We start from the raw sequence: 24,542 nt of genomic DNA on the forward strand, positions 1-24,542 counted from the left end.
CAGTATCTCTAAAGTATGGTAAGAAGCTAAAGGAAAGGCACTAGGATTCTGGGCAAAGAAACGTTATCTCATCTCAATCTTGAATGAGCAGACACCGGCATGTTCCAAGCACCCACCACCCTCTGTGTAAAAGATGTGGTGTGTGCCTGTTCTATGTTATCCCATTTTCTCACCCACTCTCTACACACTGGGGGCCATTTACACAGGCCAATTAAACTACAAACCCGCACGTCTTTGGGATGTGGGAGGAGACGGTAGCACCTGGAGAATACCACGCGCTCACAGGGGGACCGTGCAAACTCCACACAGACAGCACATGAGGTCGGGATCAAATCTGGGTCTCTGGCGCTGCGAGGCAGTAATTCTACCTGCTGAGCCATTGTGCCACCACTAATATATTTTTTAAGTATTTCATTGGCTGACATGAACCTTTATTTGGAGGCTCAACAAAACTGCAAATGCTGAAATCTTGAGCGAAAGCACAAAGTGCTGGAATGACTCAGCGGGTCAGGCAGTATCTGTGGAGGGAATGGACAGGCGACGTTTCAGGTCTGACATCAAATTTATTTTTGCTTTAATTGTGATCTGATCATTCAAAACTGCCTGAGAGCGGAGTCTAGAACTTCAGTTTAAGATTTCGTCCTTAGGATTGGCACAGTGTCGCAGCAGTAGAGTTGCTGCCTCACACTGTCAGAGACTATCTGTATGGAGTTTGCACGTTCTCCCTGTGACCGCGTGGGTTTTCTCCTGATGCAGCACTCCCTCAATACGGTTCCTGCCCATGTATTGTGATTAAATTGTTTTTTTTACAGATAAAGTAACACAGATAAATTTACTTTCAAAATGTACTTTATTTAGTATTGAACGACCTTTCCTTGAGAGATGTACAACCAAGCATTCAGCACACTTCCATCATGCTGTTTGATCAAAGGTGTCCAGATCAATGCCTGCCTCAGTGCTGGTAAAGTGGATGCAATAGAACATCACGGCCTTTCTCGGATTAGTTCTAGGCTTCAGGATTTTTCGACATCGACACTAGTTGTAGGAATTCTGCAATGGAAACGCAGGACATTATGCATTTAGTTTAGTTTAGAGATTCACCGTGGAAACCTGCCCTTCAGCCCATCGTGTCCATGCCGACCAGCTAGTTCTAGTTCTACGTTATCCCACTTTCGCCTTCATTCCGTACATGCTAGAGGCAAGTTACAGAGGGCCAATTAATTTACAAATCTTTGGGATGTTGGAGGAAACCGAAGCACCCAGAGGAAACCCACGTGGTCCCAGGGAAAACGTACACACATAGAAACATAGAAACATAGAAATTAGGTGCAGGAGTAGGCCATTCGGCCCTTCGAGCCTGCACCGCCATTCAATATGATCATGGCTGATCATCCAACTCAGTATCCCGTACCTGCCTTCTCTCCATACCCCCTGATCCCCTTAGCCACAAGGGCCACATCTAACTCCCTCTTAAATATAGCCAATGAACTGGCCTCAACTACCCTCTGTGGCAGAGAGTTCCAGAGATTCACCACTCTCTGCGTGAAAAAAGTTCTTCTCATCTCGGTTTTAAAGGATTTCCCCTTTATCCTTAAGCTGTGACCCCTTGTCCTGGACTTCCCTAACATCGGGAACAATCTTCCTGCATCTAGCCTGTCCAACCCCTTAAGAATTTTGTAAGTTTCTATAAGATCCCCTCTCAATCTTCTAAATTCTAGAGAGTATAAACCAAGTCTATCCAGTCTTTCTTCATAAGACAGTCCTGACATCCCAGGAATCAGTCTGGTGAACCGTCTCTGCACTCCCTCTATGGCAATAATGTCCTTCCTCAGATTTGGAGACCAAAACTGTACGCAATACTCCAGGTGTGGTCTCACCAAGACCCTGTACAACTGCAGTAGAACCTCTCTGCTCCTATACTCAAATCCTTTTGCAATGAAAGCTAACATACCATTCGCTTTCTTTACTGCCTGCTGCACCTGCATGCCTACCTTCAATGACTGGTGTACCATGACACCCAGGTCTCGCTGCATCTCCCCCTTTCCCAATCGGCCACCATTTAGATAATAGTCACACAGGCAGCATCCAGGGTAAAGATCAAACCTGGGTCTCTGGCGCTGTGAGGGAGCAGCTCTACCCACTGTGCTACTGTGTTGTGCTGATTTGATGATACATTTAAATCTAGGTTATTCAGACTGCACTCAATGTAGAAACTAACAAGTGTGAAGTGTGGAATTGACAAAAGAAAAGACAAGACCGAAGGACACCTCTGGGTTTAGTCGCTCTGCCCAGGGACTGTTGATGCTTAGGTGGCAACCAGCGTCACAGAAGGCAATTCAGCCCATCATGCCTATGCCAGGTCTTTGGAAATAGTATCCAAAGTCCCGACCCACTGCTCACTCCTCACACTGCTGTCGAAAGTGTCCCCCTTTGAGCAAAGACAGAGAGACAGTGAACATTAGATGCATCTCACAGGCTCAAACAGTTGGTGCAGTTACCGGCTGTAATTGGGAAAGATCTGCACAAATAGCAAGTGAGTGAGAGAGGAAAAGAGAAATAGAAAGAAAAAGAGAGAAATGGAGAGGCAGAGAGAAGGTGACAGTAGGGAGAGAGAGGGATTGAAAGAGAGAAAAAGAAATACAAAGAGAAAGGGTCAGAAAGAAAGCTAAAGAGCAAAATAGAGAAAATGAAATACAGAGAAAGAGAAAAGGATAAAAATACAAAGAAAGGGAAAGAGAGGAAGAAAGAGGGACAGAGGCAGAGCAAAACTGAGAGAGAAGGAGAGCGCCACAACAGAATGGAGTGCTTGCTGAATGTGGGATGGGAAGGAACGGTAGTTTGGTTCGTTGTGGAAGTCAAGCAGTCAACCATGTGGAGTATGATTTGACTGGATCGCACGCTGAACGCTGTATCTGTGTACACGTGACATTAAATAAACTGAAAGCACCACACTTACCCTGATATTTGATTTTCCCATCACCATCGTTGTCCACAGCGGAAACCATGGTCTCGGCCTCTTTATCGCTCAGCAGTCTGGCATCGGGGGAGAAGTATTTAAGGAAGGACCTGAAGCAGGAAACACAATCAATGGATGGGTCGGGTTCTACAAACGAACCAACTTGCATTCTTGTAGCGAAACCTCCCAACGCGGTCATAATACCAGACTTTGGTCAGGCCGCATTTGGAGTACTGCATGCAGTTCTGGTTGCCCCATTACAGGAAGAATGTGGAGGCTTTGAAGAGGTTGCGGAGGAGGTTTACCAGAATGCTGCCTGGCTGAGAGGGTTTCTGCCACAGGGAGAGTTTGGACAAACTTGGATTGTTTTCTTTGGAACGTCAGAGGTTGAGGGCGGTATGTAAAATGATGAGAGGCGTAGATAGGGTAGACAGTCAGAACCTTTTCCCCAGGGTGGAAATGCCCAATGCTAGAGGGCATAGCTCTAAGGTGAAAGGGGGAAAAGTTTAATGGAGATGTGAACGTTTTTTTACACAGAATAGTGGGGGCCTGGAAGGCATTTTCAGGCGGGGTGGTTTAGGTGTATACGATAGTTGTGTTTAAGAGACTTTTGCACAGGCACATGGATGTGCAGGGAATAGAGGGATATGGATCATGTACAAGCAGATGAGATCCTTGGGTGCTGTCTATGTGGAGTTTGCATATTCTCCCTGGCAGCATGTCTCCTTCCCCGGATGCTCTAGTTTTTTCCCCACATTCCCAAAACATGAGGGTTGGTGGATGAATTTGGATGAATTGTGATGTACTGTTCTCTGTTCGATGCTCTCTGTAAATCTCCCCGCACCCTCTGGTCCAAGAGTGTCGATCGTTAGACGGAAAATGAAAAATAGGACTGACTAGTTCTGATGCAAGGACACTCATCAGAACGTTAATTTTTAGTTTAGTTTATAGATACAGTGCGGAAACAGGCCTTTCGCCCCTTCGAGTCTGCGCTGACCAGTGGTCTCTGTACACTAACACCATCCTACACACTATGGACAATTTGCAATTTTTACTGAAGCCAATTAACCTACAAACCTGTACGTCTTTGGAATGCGGGTGGAAACCGGAGCACCCGGAGATGACCCACGCAGTTACAGGAGAACGTACAAACTTCATACAGGCATCACCTGTAGTCAGGATTGAACCCAGGCCTCTGGCGCTGTAATGCAGCGACTCTACCGCTGCGCCACCTAATGCTGCAAAATATTCAACATAATCTAGAGTGTCTCTCCACAGATGCTGCCTTTTATTTCAGATTTTCTGTACACATTGTAATTAGTCTTTGTAGCATTAGAAACCACGCTCTTCAAACCCCAATGGGCCACAACTCCACCTGTCCTTACCTCAGTTCACTCTTGTCTATGTAGCCGCTCCCATCCTGGTCCAGGATTGCGAAGACTTCCTTCACTTCGTCAGCGGATTTACTGGAGAGGCCACTTGTTTTAAAAAACTTCTTGAAGGTGAAAGACTCTGTGATGGAAAGAAAAGACAATTGTGGAGTCACGCAGCATGCAAACAGACCCTTCGGTCCAACTCACATAACCAACCAAGGTACTTCATTTAAGATAGTCCCATTTGCATTTGACCCATATCTTTAGCCTTTAGAGATACAGCTTGGAAACAGGCCCACCCCACCGACTCCACGCAAACCAACGATCACTCCACACACTAGCACTATCCCACACTAGGGACAATTTTTAAATTTTACTGAAGCCAATTAACCTACAAACCTGTACACCTTTGGAGTGTGGGAGGAAACCAGAGAAAATCCACACAGTCACAGGGAGAACAGTCAGGATCGGACCTGGTTCTCTGGGGCAGTAAGGCAGCAACTCTGCTGCTGCATCACTGAACCTCCCGCTCTCTAAATCTTTCCTATCCATGTCCGTATGTCTTTCAAATGTTGTTGTAGTGCCTGCCTCAACTAACTCGCCTCGCAGCTTGTTCCAAATACTCACCGCCCACAGAGTGAATAAGTTGCCCCTCAGGTTCCTATTTGAACCTTGCCCCTCTCACCTTAAACGTATGCCCGCTGGTTCTTGATTCCCTTACCTGGGGTAAAAGACTCTGTGCATCTACCCTATCTATTCAAAAATAGTGTAAAAACCATTTTAACATTGTTAAAAAAATGGTGCAAAACTACGATGTTAGTGCGAAACGCAATTATTTTAAACGTCTGTAAGTCCATGGTCGTGCAGGAGATGGTCTATGGTGTTCCATTGCTGAAGTAGGATTAGGATTCTTCAAGAAACTGTGCTTTCTCTGTTTTCATTCCCCTAATGATTTTATACACCTCTATAAGATCAACATTACAAAGGGAATTCAAGGTGAGTTAGCCAATTGGATTCACAATTGGCATGGAGGAAAGGTGGAAGTGGAGGTTTGTTTTATCTGATTGGAATCCCATGACCAATGGAGTTTGTCACAGGGGGTCGGTGCTCGATCCAGTGTTGTTTGTTATCTTCATTAACGGTCTGGATGACAGTGAAGTGTAGATTGGCTATTTCATACTAGCCAATTATAGTGTTTGTTAGTAGTGACTCTGCCTACTATGTATTTCATATTATCAAGAGCCTGCTTATGCTGGTTAGAATGAATAGCAGCTCGGAGATGTGATGACTGCAGATCCTTGCTGTATGTAGATTTAATAAATATGTGTTGTATCTTGATGTGTGTTCGAGCCGACTCATTACAGAAGTTAACATCGTTAATAAATTTACAGATGGTACAAAAATAGTTGGAATAGCAGGCAGTGGAGAAGTTTATCTACACCAAGATCTAGAGAAGGTGGGCCAAGGAATGGCAAATGGAATTTAATTCTGACAAGTGTGAGGTGCTGGATTTTGGTATACGGTATTATGTTTTATCGAACGAGCTGCCGGAGGAGATAGTTGAGGAACTATCGCAACGTTTAAGAAACATTTAGACAGGTACATGGATCGGATAGGTTTAGAGGGATATGGGCCATACACAGGGATGTGGGACGTGTAAATGGCCGGCGTGGGCCTGTTTCCACGCCGTATGACTCTATGACTACATCAAATCAGTGCAGGACCTACACAATAAATGGTGAAGCTCTGGAGTGTGTTGCAGAACAGAGAGATGTGGGGTACAGGTGAGAGGTTCTCTAAAGGTAGCAAGGCAAATGGACAGTGTGATAAAGAAGGTGGCTGCAATGCTCGCCTTCATTGGGAAGGGTATTCAGAGCAAATGTTGGGAAGTCATGATTGAGCACCTTATGTTTATTTACACCAGGATGTTACTTGGGCTTGCGGGCTTGAGCTACAGGGGAACGTTGAATAGGCTGGGACTTTTTTCTTTGGAATGTATTAGGTGATCTTGTTAATATGTATCACGAGGGGCATGGATAAAGTTAACACCCACGGTCTTTTTCCCAGCATAGAGGATTCAAAAACTAGAGGGTACAGACTTAAATTGAAAGAGGAGAGATTTAAGAGGGACCTCAGGAGTAACTTTGCTCTGTCTATTGTATTTGAGTTTGACTGATCATATATCTACATATGGGGTATCTGATCCAAATCTATGTTTGAGGTATCTGATCTGTTTGGATAGCATGCAAGCCAAAGCTTTTCTCTGCATCTCGGTACATGTGACAACAATAGACCTAAATGAAACCTAAACCTTTTTTTCAGATTAAATCAAAGAAACTGAATACTTTACCTTTGCATTGTTCGATAGCCTTGGCGATGTCCCCAGCTCCCAGTATTTCAGTGATCTTCATGGTAAAACTACCCAACAAAAAGAATACAGTAAATTGTAACAAATTGTTTGCATAAAGCATATTTTACAATACATTTCAGACATGATATTTTCATCCAAACACAAGTTTTGAAGAAGGGTCCATTCCCTCCCCAGATGCTGCCGGACCTGATCAGAACATAGAACAGTACAGAACAGGAACAGGCCCTTCAGCCCACAATATCCATGCTGAACATGATGCCATATCAAACTAATCCCCTCTGCCCTTCACCTGATCCATTGCCCTCCATTTCCTGTATATCCATGTATCTATCTAAAAGCCTTTTAAACGCCACTTTTGCATCTGCTTCCACCACCACCCCTGGCAGCACGCTCCAGGCACCCACCACCCTCCGTGTAGAAAAACTTGCCCCGCACATTTCCTCACTATAAAGCTTGCCCCTCTCACTATAAAGCTATGCCCTCGAGTCTTTGACATCTCCACCCTGAGGGAAAGGGATTGATCAAGATTCCAGCATCTGCAGTCCCTTGTGTCTCTCTTTAATTTCATCAAACTGGTTCGACTAACAGTAACAGGGCATGAGTGTTGGATAACTTTCACCTATTTATTGCCAGCATTTATTACCCATCCCTGGGGTGGGAGATTGCAACCTTCACGTGGTCCACCCTGTTTCAACGAATGCAATCAACCCGGCGTGCACAATCAAATAGAACAAGTTGTCCTACAACTTTAGGCTGTGTACACCAAACGCAAGAAGACTAATTGCCCCTAGAGATGCTGATGACAAAACCTGGCTATTCTAGAGTCAACCACATAGGTAGGTCTGGCGGCACTGATGGGCCAAACCAGGGGACGAAGGGCAGATTTCTTTCCCTGTGGGACTTTAGTGAACCAGATGATCAAATAACCGGTAATTATTTTAGTTCAGTTCGTTAGCTAATGACTACCAGATTACTTAATTGATGGGCAGCACAGTGGTGCAGCAGGTAGAGCTGCTGCATCACAGTGCCAGAGACCCGGGTTTGATCCTGTCTCGCATGCTGCCTGTGTGGAGTTTGCCCATTCTCCCTGTAACCAGGTGGGTTTCTTCAAGACTCAAGAAGTCTGAAGAAGGTTCCCGACCTGAAACGCCACCTGTTCTTTTTCTCCTGAGATGCTGCCTGTCCCACTGAGTTACCCCAGCACTTTGTGTCGATCTTCGATATTGACGAGCATCCCTTCCGACACAACGTGGATCCCTGCACCACTCACCTGCTGTGGCCTTCTTCTTCCTCCAGCGAGAGAGAGAGAGAGAGCGAGTGGAACAAGCGAGGCTGGCTGATGCCTGAGATGCGCCTGAGCCTTTAAATACCGTGTGGTCATGCCTCATTTACCAACGGTGAAACACACATCAAAGCAAAGCTGGCTGATCGCGTCACAATGCCTGGGAATAACCAAGTTGCATGGGATTGTTCCTGTGTGACAGAGAGCGAGAGAGAGATAAAATGATCCGTGTTCCAACAGGTATGGAGCAGTTATGTTGACTGGTGAGTGATGGGTTCCCAGCCACTGTGCAGGTACAGTCACCTTTACTGTCTCACCACAGTCACAAGGACACAAGGAGCAGTTGGTAGACTCAGGTTTGATCCTGACCTCAGACACTGTCTGTATGTGGAGTTTAGTTTAGTTTATTTTCATTTAGTTTAGTTTGGTTTAGTTTAGTTTATTGTCACGTGTAACGGGTTACAGTGAAAAGCTTTTTGCTGTCAGCAGAAAGACTATCCCTGACTACAATCGAACCGTCTCTCCCTGTGCACATTCTCCATGTGACCACGTGGGTTTCCTCCAGGTGCTCCGGTTTCCTCCCACATCCCAAAGATGTGCGGGTTTAAATTTCCCCCTAGTATGTAGAGTGTGGATAAGAAAGTGGGATAACATGGAACTAGTGTGAACAGGTGATCGATTTTTGGCGTGGACTCGATGGGCCGAAGGGCTTGTCTCCTTGCAGTATCTCTTAACTAAATTAAATATCTAATGCAGCAGAGGAAATCAGTCTAACTTGGAATCATGTTTGGCACGGACATTGTGGGCTGGACAGTGCTGAACTGTTCTATGATCTATGTTCAAAATGAGAGAATGATTGAACAAGTGGATGAGACAATAGAACATAGAATAAGGAACCATGCAGCACAGGAACAGGTCCTTCAGCCCACAATGTCTGTGTTGAACACAATGCCAAAGACCATCTCTTATCTGCGTGCACCTAATTCAAACTGGATCTCCTCATTCACTGCAGATACATGTGCCTATGTACAAGCCTCTTAAAAGCCACCTTTGCTTGAAAGAAACCCTCTCACCTTAAAGCTACACCATCAAGTCTTTGACATTTCCATCCTGGGTAAAAGGTTCTGACTGTCTACCCTATCTATATCTGTCATAATTTCATATATGCTTCTATCAGGTCTCTCCTCAACCTCTGGCGTTCCAGAGCCTGTCCAACCTCTCCCTGTAGCTGAAGATAAACACAAAGTAAGTCGACGAGTCAGGCAGCAACTCTGGGGAATAAAAGGATGGGTGACATTTCGGGTTGGGATCCTTGCTCAGATTATAAAAAAGGGTCCCGACCCGAAACATCACCCATCCATTTCTCTCCAGAGATGCTGCTTGACCTGTTGGGTTACCCCAGCACTTAAGGGGTTGGACAGGCTAGATGCAGGAAGATTGTTCCCGAAGTTGGGGAAGTCCAGAACAAGGGGTCACAGTTTAAGGATAAGGGGGAAATCTTTTAGGACCGAGATGAGAGAAACATTTTTCACACAGAGAGTGGTGAATCTCTGGAATTCTCTGCCACAGAAGGTAGTTGAGGCCAGTTCATTGGCTATATTTAAGAGGGAGTTAGTTGTGGCCCTTGTGGCTAAAGGTATCAGGGGGTATGGAGAGAAGGCAGGTACAGGATACTGAGTTGGATGATCAGCCATGATCATATTGAATGGCGGTGCAGGCTCGAAGGGCTGAATGGCCTACTCCTGCACCTATTTTCTATGTTTCTATGTTTGTCGTAGGTATAAACCAGCACATGCAATTTGTTGTTTCCACTCTCCCTGTAGTTAATACATTTTAATCACATAATTCTGGTGACCCTCCTCTGCAATTGAAAGTGAGGTGGGGAAAGGTGAGAATATTTGGTGGGAAAATCTAAATATAGACCATGTTTGAAGTGGTGAGAAAACAGTAAGTGCTGTTCTACAAGATATTTCTGTATGCTGGTCTTTGCGATGCAGAGAATAAACATGCTGGCAAAGAGAGCAGTCATTGTGGGTTGTGAGACGCCATGGCTCTATGAGTCTTGTCGATGTAGCCCGATCCATCAAACAGACCAGAATCCCCACCATTGACTCCATCTACATTTCACCCTGCCTCGGGAAAGAAGCTAATATAATCAAAGACTTGTCCCACCCCGATCATTCCTTCTGCTCCCCGCTCCCGTCTGGCAGAGGGTACAGAAGCTTGAAAGCGTGCACCACCAGACTTGGGAATAACCTCTTCTCCTCTTGCAAACCCACACTCTGTAAGAGGTGATCTGCATCAGTGCTGGGTTTGCAAGGATTTGGAGGCAGAGCTGACTTGTCTACACAACGCAATCTCTGAGAAGCCTCATTGAAGTTTACCATAACCAGTTCTGCATCCATGACTGGGAACTGTCTGCCCCCTGCTGGCACCACTGAATTATGATTGATTGAAAGGTGCAGCATGGAAACAGTCCCTTTGGCCCAGTCCATGCCAACCATCCATCATCCGTCCACATTAGTTCCAGGTTATCCCACTTTCTCATCCACTACCTACACACGAGGGGCAATTCTTACAGAGGCCAATTTTCCCAGGTTGGGAATGCCAAAGGTGATAGGGCAGAGCTTTAAGGTGAGAGGGGTAAAGATGAGAGATGAGTGGGGAAGGTTTTTTTACACAATGCGTGGTGAGTGCCTGGATCATGCTGGGCTGCCAGGGGTGGTGAAGGAGGCAGATATAATAGCGGCATTTAAGAGACCTTTTGATAGGCATACCTATGGATATGTGGGGACTGCAGGGATACGGATCACATGAGGGCAGAGGAAGTTAGTTTAACTTGGCAACATTTTCGGCACGGACATTATGGGCCAAAGGTCCTGTTCTTGTGCTATATTGTTCTATGTTGTAACATAGGCAGCACAGTGGTGCAGCGGATAGAGCTGCTGCCTCACAGCGCCAAAGACCCAGGTCCGATCCTGACCTCGGGTGTTGTCTGTGTGGAGTTTACATGTTCTCGCGTGGGTTTCCTCTAGGTGTTCCGGTTTTCTCCCACATTCTTAAGACGATTGGGTTTGTAGGTTAATTGTCCTCTCTAAATTGTCCCCAGTGTGCAGGAAGTGGATGAGAAAGTGGGATAACATAGAAATAATGTGAACGGGTGATGAATGGTTGGCGTGGGCTGAAGGGCCTGTTTCCATGTTGTATCTCCAAAAAAACCCTAGTCTACATTTAGTTGGATTGGCATAATGGCCAGCACAGACATGGTGGGCCGAAGGGCCTGTTGCTGCATTGTTCTACGTTCTAAGAATGCCTATTTAGTTTAGAGATACAGCATGGAAAGAGGCCCCATAGGCCAACTGAGTTTGTGCCGACCATCGATCACCCATTCACACCAGTTCTATGGACTATTTACAGAAGCCAATTAACCTACATTTTGAATGTGGGAGGAAACTGGAGCACCCCGGAGGTAACCCAAGCGGTCACAGGGAGAACATGCAAACTCCGTACAGACAGCACCCGTAGTCAGGTTCAAACTCGTGTTTCTGGCGCTGTGAGGCAGCAACTCTACCGCCATGCCACTGTGCTGCCGATGTTTAGCCTACGTCAGCTTTCTTCAACCCACTGGTCGCTGCGTGTGAGAGGTGGTGGGATGGGCTCTGTGGCATTACCCTGTTACCTCTGACAGTGATGGATTACCTGCCCTGAGCTGCAGATTGAGTGGTGGAAAAGCTGACCTACTCTCCTCCATTGTTTGGAAGATGGTGTGGGGTGATAAAGCGTGGGAGGATTGAAGCCACCCTCATTCCCTCTTCTGTGTGACCTCAATCTATGGGTCACCTACCGAACTTTTTATAGAATGACAGGGCGCGGAACGAGACCACTCACTCGTTGCACCTGTGCTTGCCCTTTAAAAGAGCTCTCAGATCAGTCAGGAGTCCACAGATAGGTCAAGAGTGTTTAATTGTCCTATACTGAAAACGGAATAATGAAATTCTTGCTTGCAGCAGCATAACAGGTCTGTAAACCCTGTCCGCATAGATAACATGATAAACAAAGATTGTTTCAATTGACTTTGTGACTTTAGAGATACGGCATGGAAACAGGCCCTTCAGCTCACCGAGTCCATGCCAACCAGCAATCAGTCCATACACTAGCACCATAGTATACACTAGGGACAATTAATTTTTTTTTTGCCCTAATCAATTAACTGACAAACCTGTACATCTTGGAATCATGCTCGTTGGCCCACAAAGTCCATGCCGAGTCAAGAATCACCTGTACACTAGTTCTATGTTATCCCATTTTCACATCCTACACACTAGGGTCAATTTACAGAGGCCAATTAACCTCCAAACCTGCACAAAATGTGGGTGGAAAATAGAGCACCTGGAGAAAGCCCTCAAGGTCCCAGGAAGAACGTACAAACTCCATACAGACAGCACCCTTGGTCAGGATCGAACCCGGGTCTCACGCTGTAAAGGCAGCAGCTCTACCACTGTGCCACCCTGCCACTGCCACCCAAGAAAATAAATAAATAAAATTAAAATTCGATATTAGTGCAAAAAATGTCCGGGGTCCCTAATGCAACCAAGGCAGCGAGATGTCTGTCAGGGAATGTTGCCGACTGGCGCGCTCCAGAATGCAGGAGTATGTGCTGAGGGACGCACTGAAGCTCGGTGCAGCCAACGCCAAGGCTTTGTGGGGCGGTCCCTTGTCTAGGGTCCTTCCGCTGCTGGACATTGAAGGGCAGACTCTGGTTGAGACAACCCCTCAAACAGGGGAAGGGATATCACCTCAGGAGGCTTCATGAGTGGGAAGGGTAATTTGTCTAAAGATTGTTGCGAACGCTACTGAGCATGACACTATTGAGTAAATAGACACTGAGAATGTGTGAAGAGTTTTGGCAGGTTTTTTTTCGTTTGCATTTTCTAAGTTACGAATACCATTTTTGGGGGGGGGGGGGGATTAATACTGGAATTACTCCCTGATCCTTGGAATCAATAAATATATTTAATAAATAGCAAATTCACAGAGACTCAGCTCATAAGAAATTTAGTTCTACTTATTTTTGTTATGATTCACTGTTATCTGCGACGTTACAGAGTTTTAGATCATTGTTGATGTGTTTAAAGAGTGCAGGTATTTGGATTGGAAGGGAGGGTTAATTAACTGCAAACCAACACCACCAGATGGCAGCACTGAGAAACATTGCTGCCAATGCACAGATTCTAACCTTGAAGGACACAAGTCAAGTCAAATCAAAGGCTGGAATACTGAAGTCTGAAGAAAGGTCCCAACACGAAACGTCAGCCATCCTTTTTCTCCAGAGATGCTGCCTGACCCACTGAGTTACTCCGGCACTTTGTGTCTATCTTTTATAAACCAGCATCTGCGGTTCTTTGTTTCTTCAATTAATTGTCGACACAAGGAAATACAGATGCTGGTTTACAAAAAAAAACAAAATGTGCTGCAGTAACTCAAGAACTGCAATTGTTGGTTTGCAAAAAAACGAGCACAAAGTGCTAGAGTAACTCAGCGGGTCAGGCAGCATCTCTGGAGAAGATGGGTAAGTGACTTTTTGGGTCGGGATTCTTGTGCAGATTGATTGTGGTGGGGCTTTGCGGTGAAAGCTGGAAGAGAGGAGGGGCGGGACAAAGTACTGCTCCACCGTGATATCTCCTCAAGGTAAGCCGAGTTTGAACATGTTCTCCTCCTCTCTGCAACGGGAGTTCAGTGTTTTCTTTCTCTCCGCTGTGGCTCTCCTGCTCTACGATCATGTTCTAACGCGATCACTCACCAGGCTTTGTCCAGCCCCTTCTCTCTTCCAGCTTTCTCCACCCCCCTCACCACTATCAATCCGAAGATGGGCCCCGACCCAAAACATCGCCTATCCATGTTCTCCAGAGATACGGCCTGACCCACTGAGTTACTCCAGCACTTTGTGTCTTCGTACGATTAATTGCCATATACACAAGTACAGTGAGGTACAAGTGCAATGAAAGCCTTGCTTACAGCAGCATCAGAGGCACATAGACTGGGCTGTCCCACTGTACGAGTTAATTCAAGAGTTCCCCCGAGTTTCCTCTGATTCCTCGGAGAATTACAGTAAAAGCCGCTCGTAGGTACTCGGGGCTCTCGTGGACATTTTTCAACGTTGAAAAATCTTCACGAGTCTTCCCGAGCTTACCGCGTTTCCCGAGTACTTGCCGTTAGTGTTACGAGCCGCTAAGAGACGTCCCGAGCTCCGACGTACCCGCTACATACATTCTACGTGCTTCCACGTGTTTGATTTTTTTTTAAACTCGGGAGAGCTCTTGAATGAGCTTGTACAGTGGGACAGCCCCTGAGACCACACACCAAAACATAAATGATACATAAATTGCACATAAACTCTACAGGTTACTGACTAGAAAAAGATTGTGTAAAAACAAAGCATTAATGCAAAACACAATTAGAAAACAAGTTGCGTGTCCATGGTGTTCTGTTGCTGAGGTAGGGTTAGGGCTGTGCGGGTCGGTTCAAGAAACTGATGGTTGGAGGAAAGTAGCTGTCCCTGATCCTGGTGGTGTGGGACTTCAGGGAATGTTGCCGACTGGCGCGCTCCAGAATGCAGGAGTATGTGCTGAGGGACGCACTGAAGCTCGGTGCAGACAACGCCAAGGCTTTGTGGGGCGGTCCCTTGTCTAAGGTCCTTCCGCTGCTGGACATTGAAGGGCAGACTCTGGTTGAGACAACCCCTCAAACAGGGGAAGGGATATCACCTCAGGAGGCTTCATGAGTGGGAAGGGTAATTTGTCTAAAGATTGTTGCGAACGCTACTGAGCATGACACTATTGAGTAAATAGACACTGAGAATGTGTGAAGAGTTTTGGCAGGTTTTTTTCGTTTGCATTTTCTAAGTTACGAATAGCACTTTTGGGGAGGGGGGGGATTAATACTGGACTTACTCCCTGATCCTTGGAATCAATAAATATATTTAATAAATAGCAAATTCACAGAGACTCGGCTCATAAGAAATTGAGTTCTACTTATTTTTGTTATGATTCACCGTTATCTGTGACGTTACAGAGTTTTAGATAATTGTTGATGTGTTTAAAGAGTGCAGGTATTTGGATTGGAAGGGAGGGTTAATTAACTGCAAACCAACACCACCAGATGGCAGCACTGAGAAACATTGCTGCCAATGCACAGATTCTAACCTTGAAGGAAGACAAGTGAAGTCAAATCAAAGGTTGGAATACTGAAGTCTGAAGAAAGGTCCCAACCCGAAACGTCAGCCGTCCTTTTTCTCCAGAGATGCTGCCTGACCCACTGAGTTACTCCGGCACTTTGTGTCTATCTTTTATAAACCAGCATCTGCGGTTCTTTGTTTCTTCAATTAATTGTCGACACAAGGAAATACAGATGCTGGTTTACAAAAAAAAACAAAATGTGCTGCAGTAACTCAAGAACTGCAATTGTTGGTTTGCAAAAAAACGGGCACAAGGTGCTAGAGTAACTCAGCGGGTCAGGCAGCATCTCTGGAGAAGATGGGTAAGTGACATTTTGGGTTGGGATTCTTGTGCAGATTGATTGTGGTGGGGCTTTGCGGTGAAAGCTGGAAGAGAGGAGGGGCGGGACAAAGTACTGCTCCACTGTGATATCTCCTCAAGGTAAGCCGAGTTTGAACATGTTCTCCTCCTCTCTGCAACGGGAGTTCAGTGTTTTCTTTCTCTCCGCTGTGGCTCTCCTGCTCTACGATCATGTTCTAACGCGATCACTCACCAGGCTTTGTCCAGCCCCTTCTCTCTTCCAGCTTTCTCCACCCCCCTCACCACTATCAATCCGAAAATGGGCCCCGACCCAAAACATCGCCTATCCATGTTCTCCAGAGATACGGCCTGACCCACTGAGTTACTCCAGCACTTTGTGTCTTCGTACCATTAATTGCCATATACGCAAGTACAGTGAGGTACAAGTGCAATGAAAGCCTTGCTTACAGCAGCATCAGAGGCACATAGACTGGGCTGTCCCACTGTACGAGTTAATTCAAGAGTTCCCCCGAGTTTCCTCTGATTCCTCGGAGAATTACAGTAAAAGCCGCTCGTAGGTACTCGGAGCTCTCGTGGACATTTTGCAACGTTGAAAAATCTTCACGAGTCTTCCCGAGCTTACCGCGTTTCCCGAGTACTTGCCGTTAGTGTTACGAGCCGCTAAGAGACGTCCCGAGCTCCGACGTACCCGCTACATACATTCTACGTGCTTCCACGTGTTTGATTTTTTTTTAAACTCGGGAGAGCTCTTGAAATGGTATTCGTAACTTAGAAAATGCAAAAGAAAAAAACCTGCCAAAACTCTTCACACATTCTCAGTGTCTATTTACTCAATAGTGTCATGCTCAGTAGCGTTCGCAACAATCTTTAGACAAATTGCCCTTCCCACTCATGAAGCCTCCTGAGGTGATATCCCTTCCCCGGTGGGCGGCGCGGCTCTGGCCAGCAGCGGCCTCTGCAGTCTGTCCGCGTTTTATTATTTTTCTGTCTGTGTTTTAATGTAGTTTTTGTTATTTTTTGTTGGGGTGTGTGTGTGGGGGGGTGGGGGGGGGTGGGGGGGGGGAAACTTTTTAAATCTCTCCCTGCACTGGAGACCCGACCTTTTCTCGTCGGGTTTCCGTTGTCGTTGGGGCCGCAACGAGGAGCGGCCTACAACAGGAAGAAGCCGGGGACTCTGGTGCTACAACTCACCGTCGCCGTCGCGGGGCTGGCCGAGTCCGGAGCGGGTGGAGCGGTGGAGGAGCGCTGCTGCTGCTGCTGCTGCTGCTGCGGCCCGACCGGAGAGTCGGAGGCTCCAACGACAGGTCTGTGGACGGCGGCACCGGGAGCCCGTGGCTCCCTGGAGGGAGACCGCTTTTCAGGGCTCTCGCAACGGCGACTTCCCCCGCCCGAGTTGCGGGGTCGAAGAGCTCCTGGAGCGGGGCCTAACACCACTGCCCCGCGCGGCTTGGAATGGCCGCGGGACTCTGCGAGCGCACGCCGGGGGCTCTAACACCAAGACCCGGTGTGCGACCTAGCACCACCCGGCGTGACTTTAATGGCCGCGGGACAATCGCCATCGCCAGCCGGGGGCTTTGACTTTGACTCTGACATCGGGGGGGGGGGGGGGGGAGAATGCAGTGGAGAAATAAGTTTATTTGGCCTTCCATCACAGCGATGTGATGGATGTTTATGTAAATTACATTGTGTCTTGGGTCTATGTGTTTGTATGTATGGCTGCAGAAACGGCATTTCGTTTGGACCTCAAGGGGTCCAAATGACAATAAATGTATCTTATCTTATCTTATCTTGAATGAGCTTGCACAGTGGGACAGCCCCTGAGACCACACACCAAAACATAAATGATACATAAATTGCACATAAACTCTACAGGTTACTGACTAGAAAAATATTGTGTAAAAACAGAGCGTTAATGCAAAACACAATTAGAAAACAAGCTGCGTGTCCATGGTGTTCTGTTGCTGAGGTAGGGTTAGGGCTGTGCGGGTCGGTTCAACAACCTGTTGGTTGGAGGAAAGTAGCTGTCCCTGATCCTGGTGGTGTGGGACTTCAGTCCTGCCCGACGGTAGCAGTGAGAAGTGGGCACGGCCCAGATGGTGGAGATCCTTGATGATAGGTGATGTCTTCTTGAGACAGCAACTCGTGCAGATGTTTTTGATGATAGGAAGGACAAAGGATTTTAGTTTCATTTAGTTCAGAGATACAGCATGGAAACAGGCCCTTCGGCCCACTGAGTCCACACCTACAAATATTCACTCGTTCACACTAGTTGTATGTTACACCACTTTCGTATCCACTCCTTGCACACTAGGGCCAATTAACTTTTCACTTACCAATCACTTTTGGGCTTTTATACGCAACTCCATGCCCGACGAAGGCAAGCATGCTGTATGCTCCCGTTATCTCCCTATCTACGTGTTGTGTTTCACTCTCCACAAAGATGTACTGAGGGTATCCCTCATTGTTTTATGTTGCAGGGGGTGGGAAGGGTTTCAGGCAAGTTACAAGCACAAGCTAAAGCATCTTATCGGGATGCATCACAGCATAGTTTGGGAACAGCCTCATCCAAGACCCCAAGAAAGTGCAGAGAGTTGTGGATGTAGACCAGACCATCATGCAAACCAACCTCCCATTCATTGACTCCATCATAATCAAGGACCACTCTCTCTTCTCCCCTCTCCCATCAGGCAAGAGGATAGAAGTGTGAAAATGCACACCTCCAGATTCTTCCCAGCTGTTACCAGGCAACTGAACCGTCCTCTCACCAGCTGGTTTTCGGCCCTGACCTTCCATCTACTTCATTGGGAACCTTTGAATTATCTTTAATCGCACATTATTGGACTTTATCTTGCACTAAATGTTAAACCCTTTATCCTGCATCTGTACACTGTGGACTGCTCCATTGTAATCATGTCTAGTCTTTTCGCTGGCTGGATAGCACGCAGCTGGATGGCACTGGGCCTGTACTTGCTGGAGTTTACAATGATGAAGGGGTACATCATTGAAACTTTCAGAATATTGAAAGGTCTGGATAGAGTGGATGTGGAGACGATGTTTCCACTAGTGGGAGAATCTAGGACTAGGGAGCACAACCTCAGAATAAAAGGACGTACCTATAGAATGGATATGAGGAAGAATTTCTTTAGCCGGAGAGTGTTGAATCTGTGGAATTCATTGCCACAGATGGTTGTGGAGACCAAGTCATTGCGTATTTTTAAATCAGAGATTGACAGATTCTTGATTAGTAAGGGTGCCAAGTGTTACGGGGAGAAGCAGGAGAATGGGATTGAAAGGGAAAGAGTAGACTTGATGGGCCGAATGGCCTAATTCTGCTCCTATGACCTTATGAACATGAACAAAAAGCTTCAATAATAAACTAAACTACACTAGACTTTGAAGAATTTTTTTGTTGAGGAGGGGGAGGGGTATTGCGGGGTGGATAATTGCTGTAATAGCAGCTGTTTTTGTTATTTAAAGAAAAACACAAGTGTCTTCTCTTCCAAAAGTCAACCTGCCACCCACATATGTCTCACTCTGCACTTTACAGCTGACTCTTGGTGCTCCATGATGTGTCAGTCCCAAGGCAACCTGGAATAGACAATAGATGCAGGTCAGGCCAATGTTAAACGCGTCTACAAGTGGAAGCACTTGTCCCAGTGTTAAAATGCTGAATGATTAGTTGTTCCCACATGATAATCATGCCACGGAACATGATTATAGAACATAGAACACCACAGGAACAGCCCACAATGTCTGTGCTGCACATTTATGCCAAGTTAAACTAGTCTCCACGTAATCCATATCCCTCCATATCCATACGTCTATCTTAAATGTCACAGTCGTACCTGCCTCCACCACCACCTCTGGTAGTGCATTCCAGGCATCCACCAGCCTTTGTGCATGTATAGAACTTGCTCTAGGTTAGGTTTAGATCTATGATTTCCACATGTGCTGGTGCACATGTGCCGCAGGACATTTCTGTGGCGAACGCCATAGGAGATTCCTTTTCCCTGTGGCTATCAAACTGTTCAACTCCCCCTTCTGACATGGGGTAGATTGACTCCCTATCCGTCCGCTCCCCCTCCCTCCCCTCCCTAATCGCTGCACACCCCAATCCTTTCCACTCGTCACTTTAATTTCATGTTTCATGTATTTTGTGTTGTTGTGACTGTTGGCAGACCAATTTTCCTCCCCGGGGATAAATACAGTTCCATCGTATCATATCGTACAGTGAAAAACCTTCTTTTGCATTCTCTTCAAATAAATCAGATATATGACTGGATAGGCACAGTGGCATAGCGGTAGAATTATTGCCTTACATTCCCAGAGATCCAGGTTTGATCCTGAATATGGGTGCTGTCTGTGTGGAATTTCCACGCTCTCCCTGTGACCACATGGGTTTTGTTCGGGCGCTTCGGTTTCCACCCACATCCCAGAGATGTGTGGGATAGTAGGTTAATTGGCTTCTGTAAATTGCCTCTAGTGTGTAGGATGGAACTAGTATATGGATCGTTGGTCGGCATGGACTCGATGGGCTGAAGGGCCTGTTTCCACACCATATCATTATAAATAAAATCACACATAAATACAATCAAGTCAAACTTAACGACAATGGGTAGAACAAAGGGTGCAGAATATAGTTCTCAGCATTACAGCACATTACACCTCCTTTAAACTTTGCCCCTCTCACCTTAAAGCTTTGCCCGCTAATCTTTGACATTTCCACCTTGGGATAAAGGTCATTCTCCTTTGTTCTAGCGAAAAACGGCCTCAACCTCTCCAGTCTCTCCTCATAACTCAGGCCTCCAGTCCCGGCAACAGCCGTGTGAATCTTTCCTGCATCTTTTACACCACAATAGGTATATAACACTTTAAACATTTGATCAAACACCAAATAAAGATGACAAAAGATTGTGGGATCGATGTTGATGGCAAGGCCATCATTTAGTTTTGAGATACAGCATGGAAACAACAGGCCCTTCGGCCCACCAAGTCTGTGCCAACAATCGATCACTCGATCCCACTCCCTACACACGAGGGGAAATATTTATCTGGAGCAACAGATATTGAGCAGAGACCTGACAGAAGAATATAAAATTAAGAGAGGCATAGATAGGATAGACAGTCAGAAACTCTTTCCTTGGATGGAAATGTCTAATATCCGAAGGCGAGAGGGAGAAAATTTAATCGAGAGGTGCGGGTCAATTTTTTTACAGAGTGGCGGGTGCCCGGACCTCACTGCCAGGGGTGATAGTGGAAGCAGATATGATAGTGGCATTTAAGAGGCTTTTAGATAGACTGATGGATATGCAGAGAATTGAGGGATATGGACCATGTGCAGGCAGACGGGATTAATTGTTGTCATCATATTCAATGTAGACATCATGGGCTGTAGGGCCTGTTCCTGGGCGGTGCTGTTCTATATTCTAAATATAGATGGACTATATTAAATCTATGGAACTCTATGCCTTTCCATTGAAAGCACCAAGGTAATATAAAATCTATAAAAATAGATTAAGGCCTGCATAGAGTAGATGCGGAGAGGATGTTTCCACTAGTGGGAACGTCTAGGACCAGAGGGCATAGCCTCAGAATAAAAGGACGTTACTTTAGTAAGAAGATGAGAAGGAATTTCCTTAGTCAGAGGTTGGTGAATCTGTGGAATTCATTGCCACAGACGGCTGTGGGGGCCAAGTCACCGGGTATTTTTAAGGCGGAGATTGACAGATTCCTAATTAGTGCAGGTGTCAAGGGTTATGGGGAGAAGGCAAGAGAATGGAGTTGAAAGGGAAAGATAGATCGATCATGATTGAATAGCAGAGTAGACTCGATGGGCCAATTGGCCTAATTCTGCTCCTATGACTTATGAACACATGAAGACATTTAAGTTACCTTCTAAGTAGCAGGTTGTATGAATTTAATAGAGAAAATATTGAGTCAAGATGGAGTTAACGATATGGTTTAGGAGGGTCATATTTAATGGGAAACTGGAGAAAGAGTCAGAGTGTAAGTTTGGCTTGTACTGAACAGGACAATATATCGTGCAACATGCTTAATTATAAATAAGCTTTTGACAGGTCAACACTTGACACTCCAGCAGGTCGGATTGTCAATTCCAGATTACTGCCTTGTTTGGAATCACTGGTACAAGATTTAGCAGGTGCTGATTGCATTTAAAGAATTCAGTTGCTATAGAGTTTCATTACTGTATTTCTTGAATCTCTGTGGAAGCCACAGATGTAAGTTGAACGATTGAGGTCAAAAGATTTCAAAAGAAGCACAGTGGTGCAGTGGTAGAATTGCTGCTATACAGTGCTAGAGACCTGGGTTTGATCCTGGCTACAGGTGCTGTTTCTACACAGTTTGTACGTTCTCCCTGTAACCGTATGGGTTTTCTCCATATCCTTCCACACTCCAAAGACGTACAGGTTTGCAGGGTGTAGGATAGTGTTAGTGTACGGGGTGATCGCTGGTCAGCACGGACATGGTTAGCCGAAAGGCCTGTTTCCATGCTGTAATCTAAAGTAAAGTAAAAGACAGAGGAACCAACAAAATCAACAACGCACAACCATCCAAATAACAGCACCAGAGACCCTGGTTCGGTCCTGACCTTGTGTATTGTGTGTGTGCGCATTCTCCCTGTAGCCACATAGGTTTTTTCCGGGTGCTCCAGTTTCCTCCCACATTCCAAAGACGTGCGGGTTTGCAGGTTCACTGGCCTCTGGAAAAAATTGCCCCTCGTGTGTAGGGAGTGGATGCAAAAGTGGGATAACATCGAACTAGTGTGGACGGGTGATCGATGGTTGGTAGGGACTCGGTGGACCGAAGGGCCTGTTTCCATTCTGTATCTCTAAACAAAACTAAACTAAAATAAAATTGCTGCTTACCTTCTAACCTCTCACCAGTCGTGGGGTCATGTGTTCATGTAGCACAGAAACAGATCACCGTCAAGTACTTGTTTAAACTGATCCCATTTCCAAGCTCTTGTTCCTGACCCTACATTGCCTTGACTTCTGTCATGGGGAGATTGGCATCGGTGGGAGTTGGGTGGTGTTTAGGGTTAGGTTTATTATTGTCACGTGTACCGAAGTACAGTGAAAAACTTTTTTTTGCATGTTATTCAATCAAATCAAATAATACTATCATAAATAGAATCAAGTCATTCTCAAGTATAATAGGTAGAGCAAAGGGGAAGATACAGAGTACAGAAGATAGTTCGCAGCATTGCAGCGTATCAGTTCCAGAGGCAAAGTCCAATGTCGGTAATGGGGTAGAGGTGAAGGATAGTATCTAAGATTATGGAAGGACCGTTCAGAAGCCTGATAACACAGGGGAATAAACTATTCCCGAGTCTTTGTAGCTTTTGTACCTTTTGCCTGATGGAAGTGGGGAGAAGAAGGAATGACTGGGGTGGGACAAGTCTTTGTTTATGTTGCAACAAGAAACTGCAGATGCTAGTTTACTCAAGGTGCTGGTGGAACTCAGCGGCTCAGGCAGTATCTGTGGAGAACTTGGATAGGTGCTGTTTCATGTTGGGAGCCTTCTTGATTATGTTGGTTGCTTTCCTGAGGCTGCATGAAATGGCGGGGAGTCTGGCTTGTGTGTGCACTGGGCTACATCCACAACGCTCTGTAATTTGTTGTGGTGATACAACCGGACTATATGCAATGTTGGGGGTGAGTAGAGCTGGCCACAGAATCTCTCATTTACATAGGGGAATTTAAGTCAGCCAGTGGTTAACTGGCTCTGTAGGTTAACTGGCCTGTGCATCCAAGTGGGAAATGTCACAGACGAGAGGGTACTACATTGGGGTGAGAGGAGCAAGGTTTAGGGGGGTTTCGCAGCTCAGGGTTTTTACACTGAGGCTGGTGAGTGCCTGAAATACGCTGCCAGGAGTGAAGGTTGGTACGGTGGTGACATTTAACATGCTTTCAGACGAGCAAATGGATATGCAGGGAATAGAGGGATAAGGATCATGAGCAGGCAGATTAGTTTATCTTAGCATCATGTTTGGCACAGACATGTGCCGAAGGGCATGTTCCGGTGCTGGACTGTACTCCGATCCATTTGAAGCCAGAAGGAATGGAATGGGTGGGACCCTGTTTTCATATAAGGATGGTGCACATTGCACTGCACCTTCTCATTGCCCAGTGACCCAGGTTCGATCCTGACCGCGGGCGCTGTCTGTGTGGAGTTTGCACGTTCTCCCTGTGACCGCATGGATTTCCTCTGGGTGCTCCGGTTTCCTCCCACATCCCAAAGACATGCAGGTTTGTAGGTTAACTGGCCTCTGTAAATTGCCCCTAGTGTGTAGGGAGTGGATGGGAAAGTGAGATAACATAGAACTAGTGTGAATGGGTGAATGATGGTTGGTGTGGACTCGGTGGGTGAATGGGTGGTGGGTGTTTCCATGCTGTATCTCTGAACTAAGCTAATATTCAGTCCTTTGGTAATCAAGTTGAGAGCTAGGGAATAACATCGAACAGCTGTGAAGCTGTCAGATCATCGCAAGGGATCTGCTGAGAAGGGTTATACAATAAAAGTTATGTGAGTTACTGCATTTCTAGTTTTAGGTTTAGTTTTATTATTGTCACGTGTACCAAAGTACAGTGAACAGCTTTGTTTTGCATGTAATCCAATCAGATCAGATAATACCATACATAAATACAATCAAGTTAAACTCAAGTACAATAGGTAGAGCAAAGGGGAAAATGCAGAGTGCAGCAAATAGTACTCAGCATTGAAGCCTAGTAGGGAATAAAGAAATGGCAGAGGAGTTGATTAACTTTTTTGTATCAGTCTTCACAATGGAAGACACCAGCAACGTGCCTGAAATTCAAGAGAGTCAGGGGTTGGAAGTTAGTGGAGCGGCTATAACTAGGGAGAAGGTGCTTGGGAAGCTGAAAGGGCTGATGATGGATATCACCTGGACCAGATGGACTGGACCCTAGGGTTCGGAAAGAGGTGGCTTTAGAGATCATGGAGGCATTGGCAGTGATATTTCAAGAATCATTAGAGGCAATTG

General features: G+C 46.0%; 1 protein-coding gene across 1 annotated transcript in view; it reads right to left on the reverse strand.

Moving 5' to 3' along the window:
• Positions 1 to 831: 831 nt before the first annotated feature.
• The window catches only part of LOC129706940 (parvalbumin, thymic-like), a 181,505-nt gene continuing 157,794 nt past the window's right edge, over positions 832 to 24,542 (reverse strand). The window contains exons 2-6 of the mRNA XM_055651613.1: positions 7,971 to 8,038; positions 6,680 to 6,747; positions 4,342 to 4,468; positions 2,957 to 3,066; positions 832 to 1,050 (exon numbers count right to left, since the gene is read on the reverse strand). Of these exons, the coding sequence (XP_055507588.1) occupies positions 1,007 to 1,050; positions 2,957 to 3,066; positions 4,342 to 4,468; positions 6,680 to 6,747; positions 7,971 to 8,038 (417 nt within the window). The 3' untranslated portion in view covers positions 832 to 1,006. The remainder of the gene's footprint in view (positions 1,051 to 2,956; positions 3,067 to 4,341; positions 4,469 to 6,679; positions 6,748 to 7,970; positions 8,039 to 24,542) is intronic.

This window comes from Leucoraja erinacea, chromosome 20, assembly GCF_028641065.1.
Source record: "Leucoraja erinacea ecotype New England chromosome 20, Leri_hhj_1, whole genome shotgun sequence".
Classification (NCBI taxonomy): domain Eukaryota; kingdom Metazoa; phylum Chordata; class Chondrichthyes; order Rajiformes; family Rajidae; genus Leucoraja; species Leucoraja erinaceus.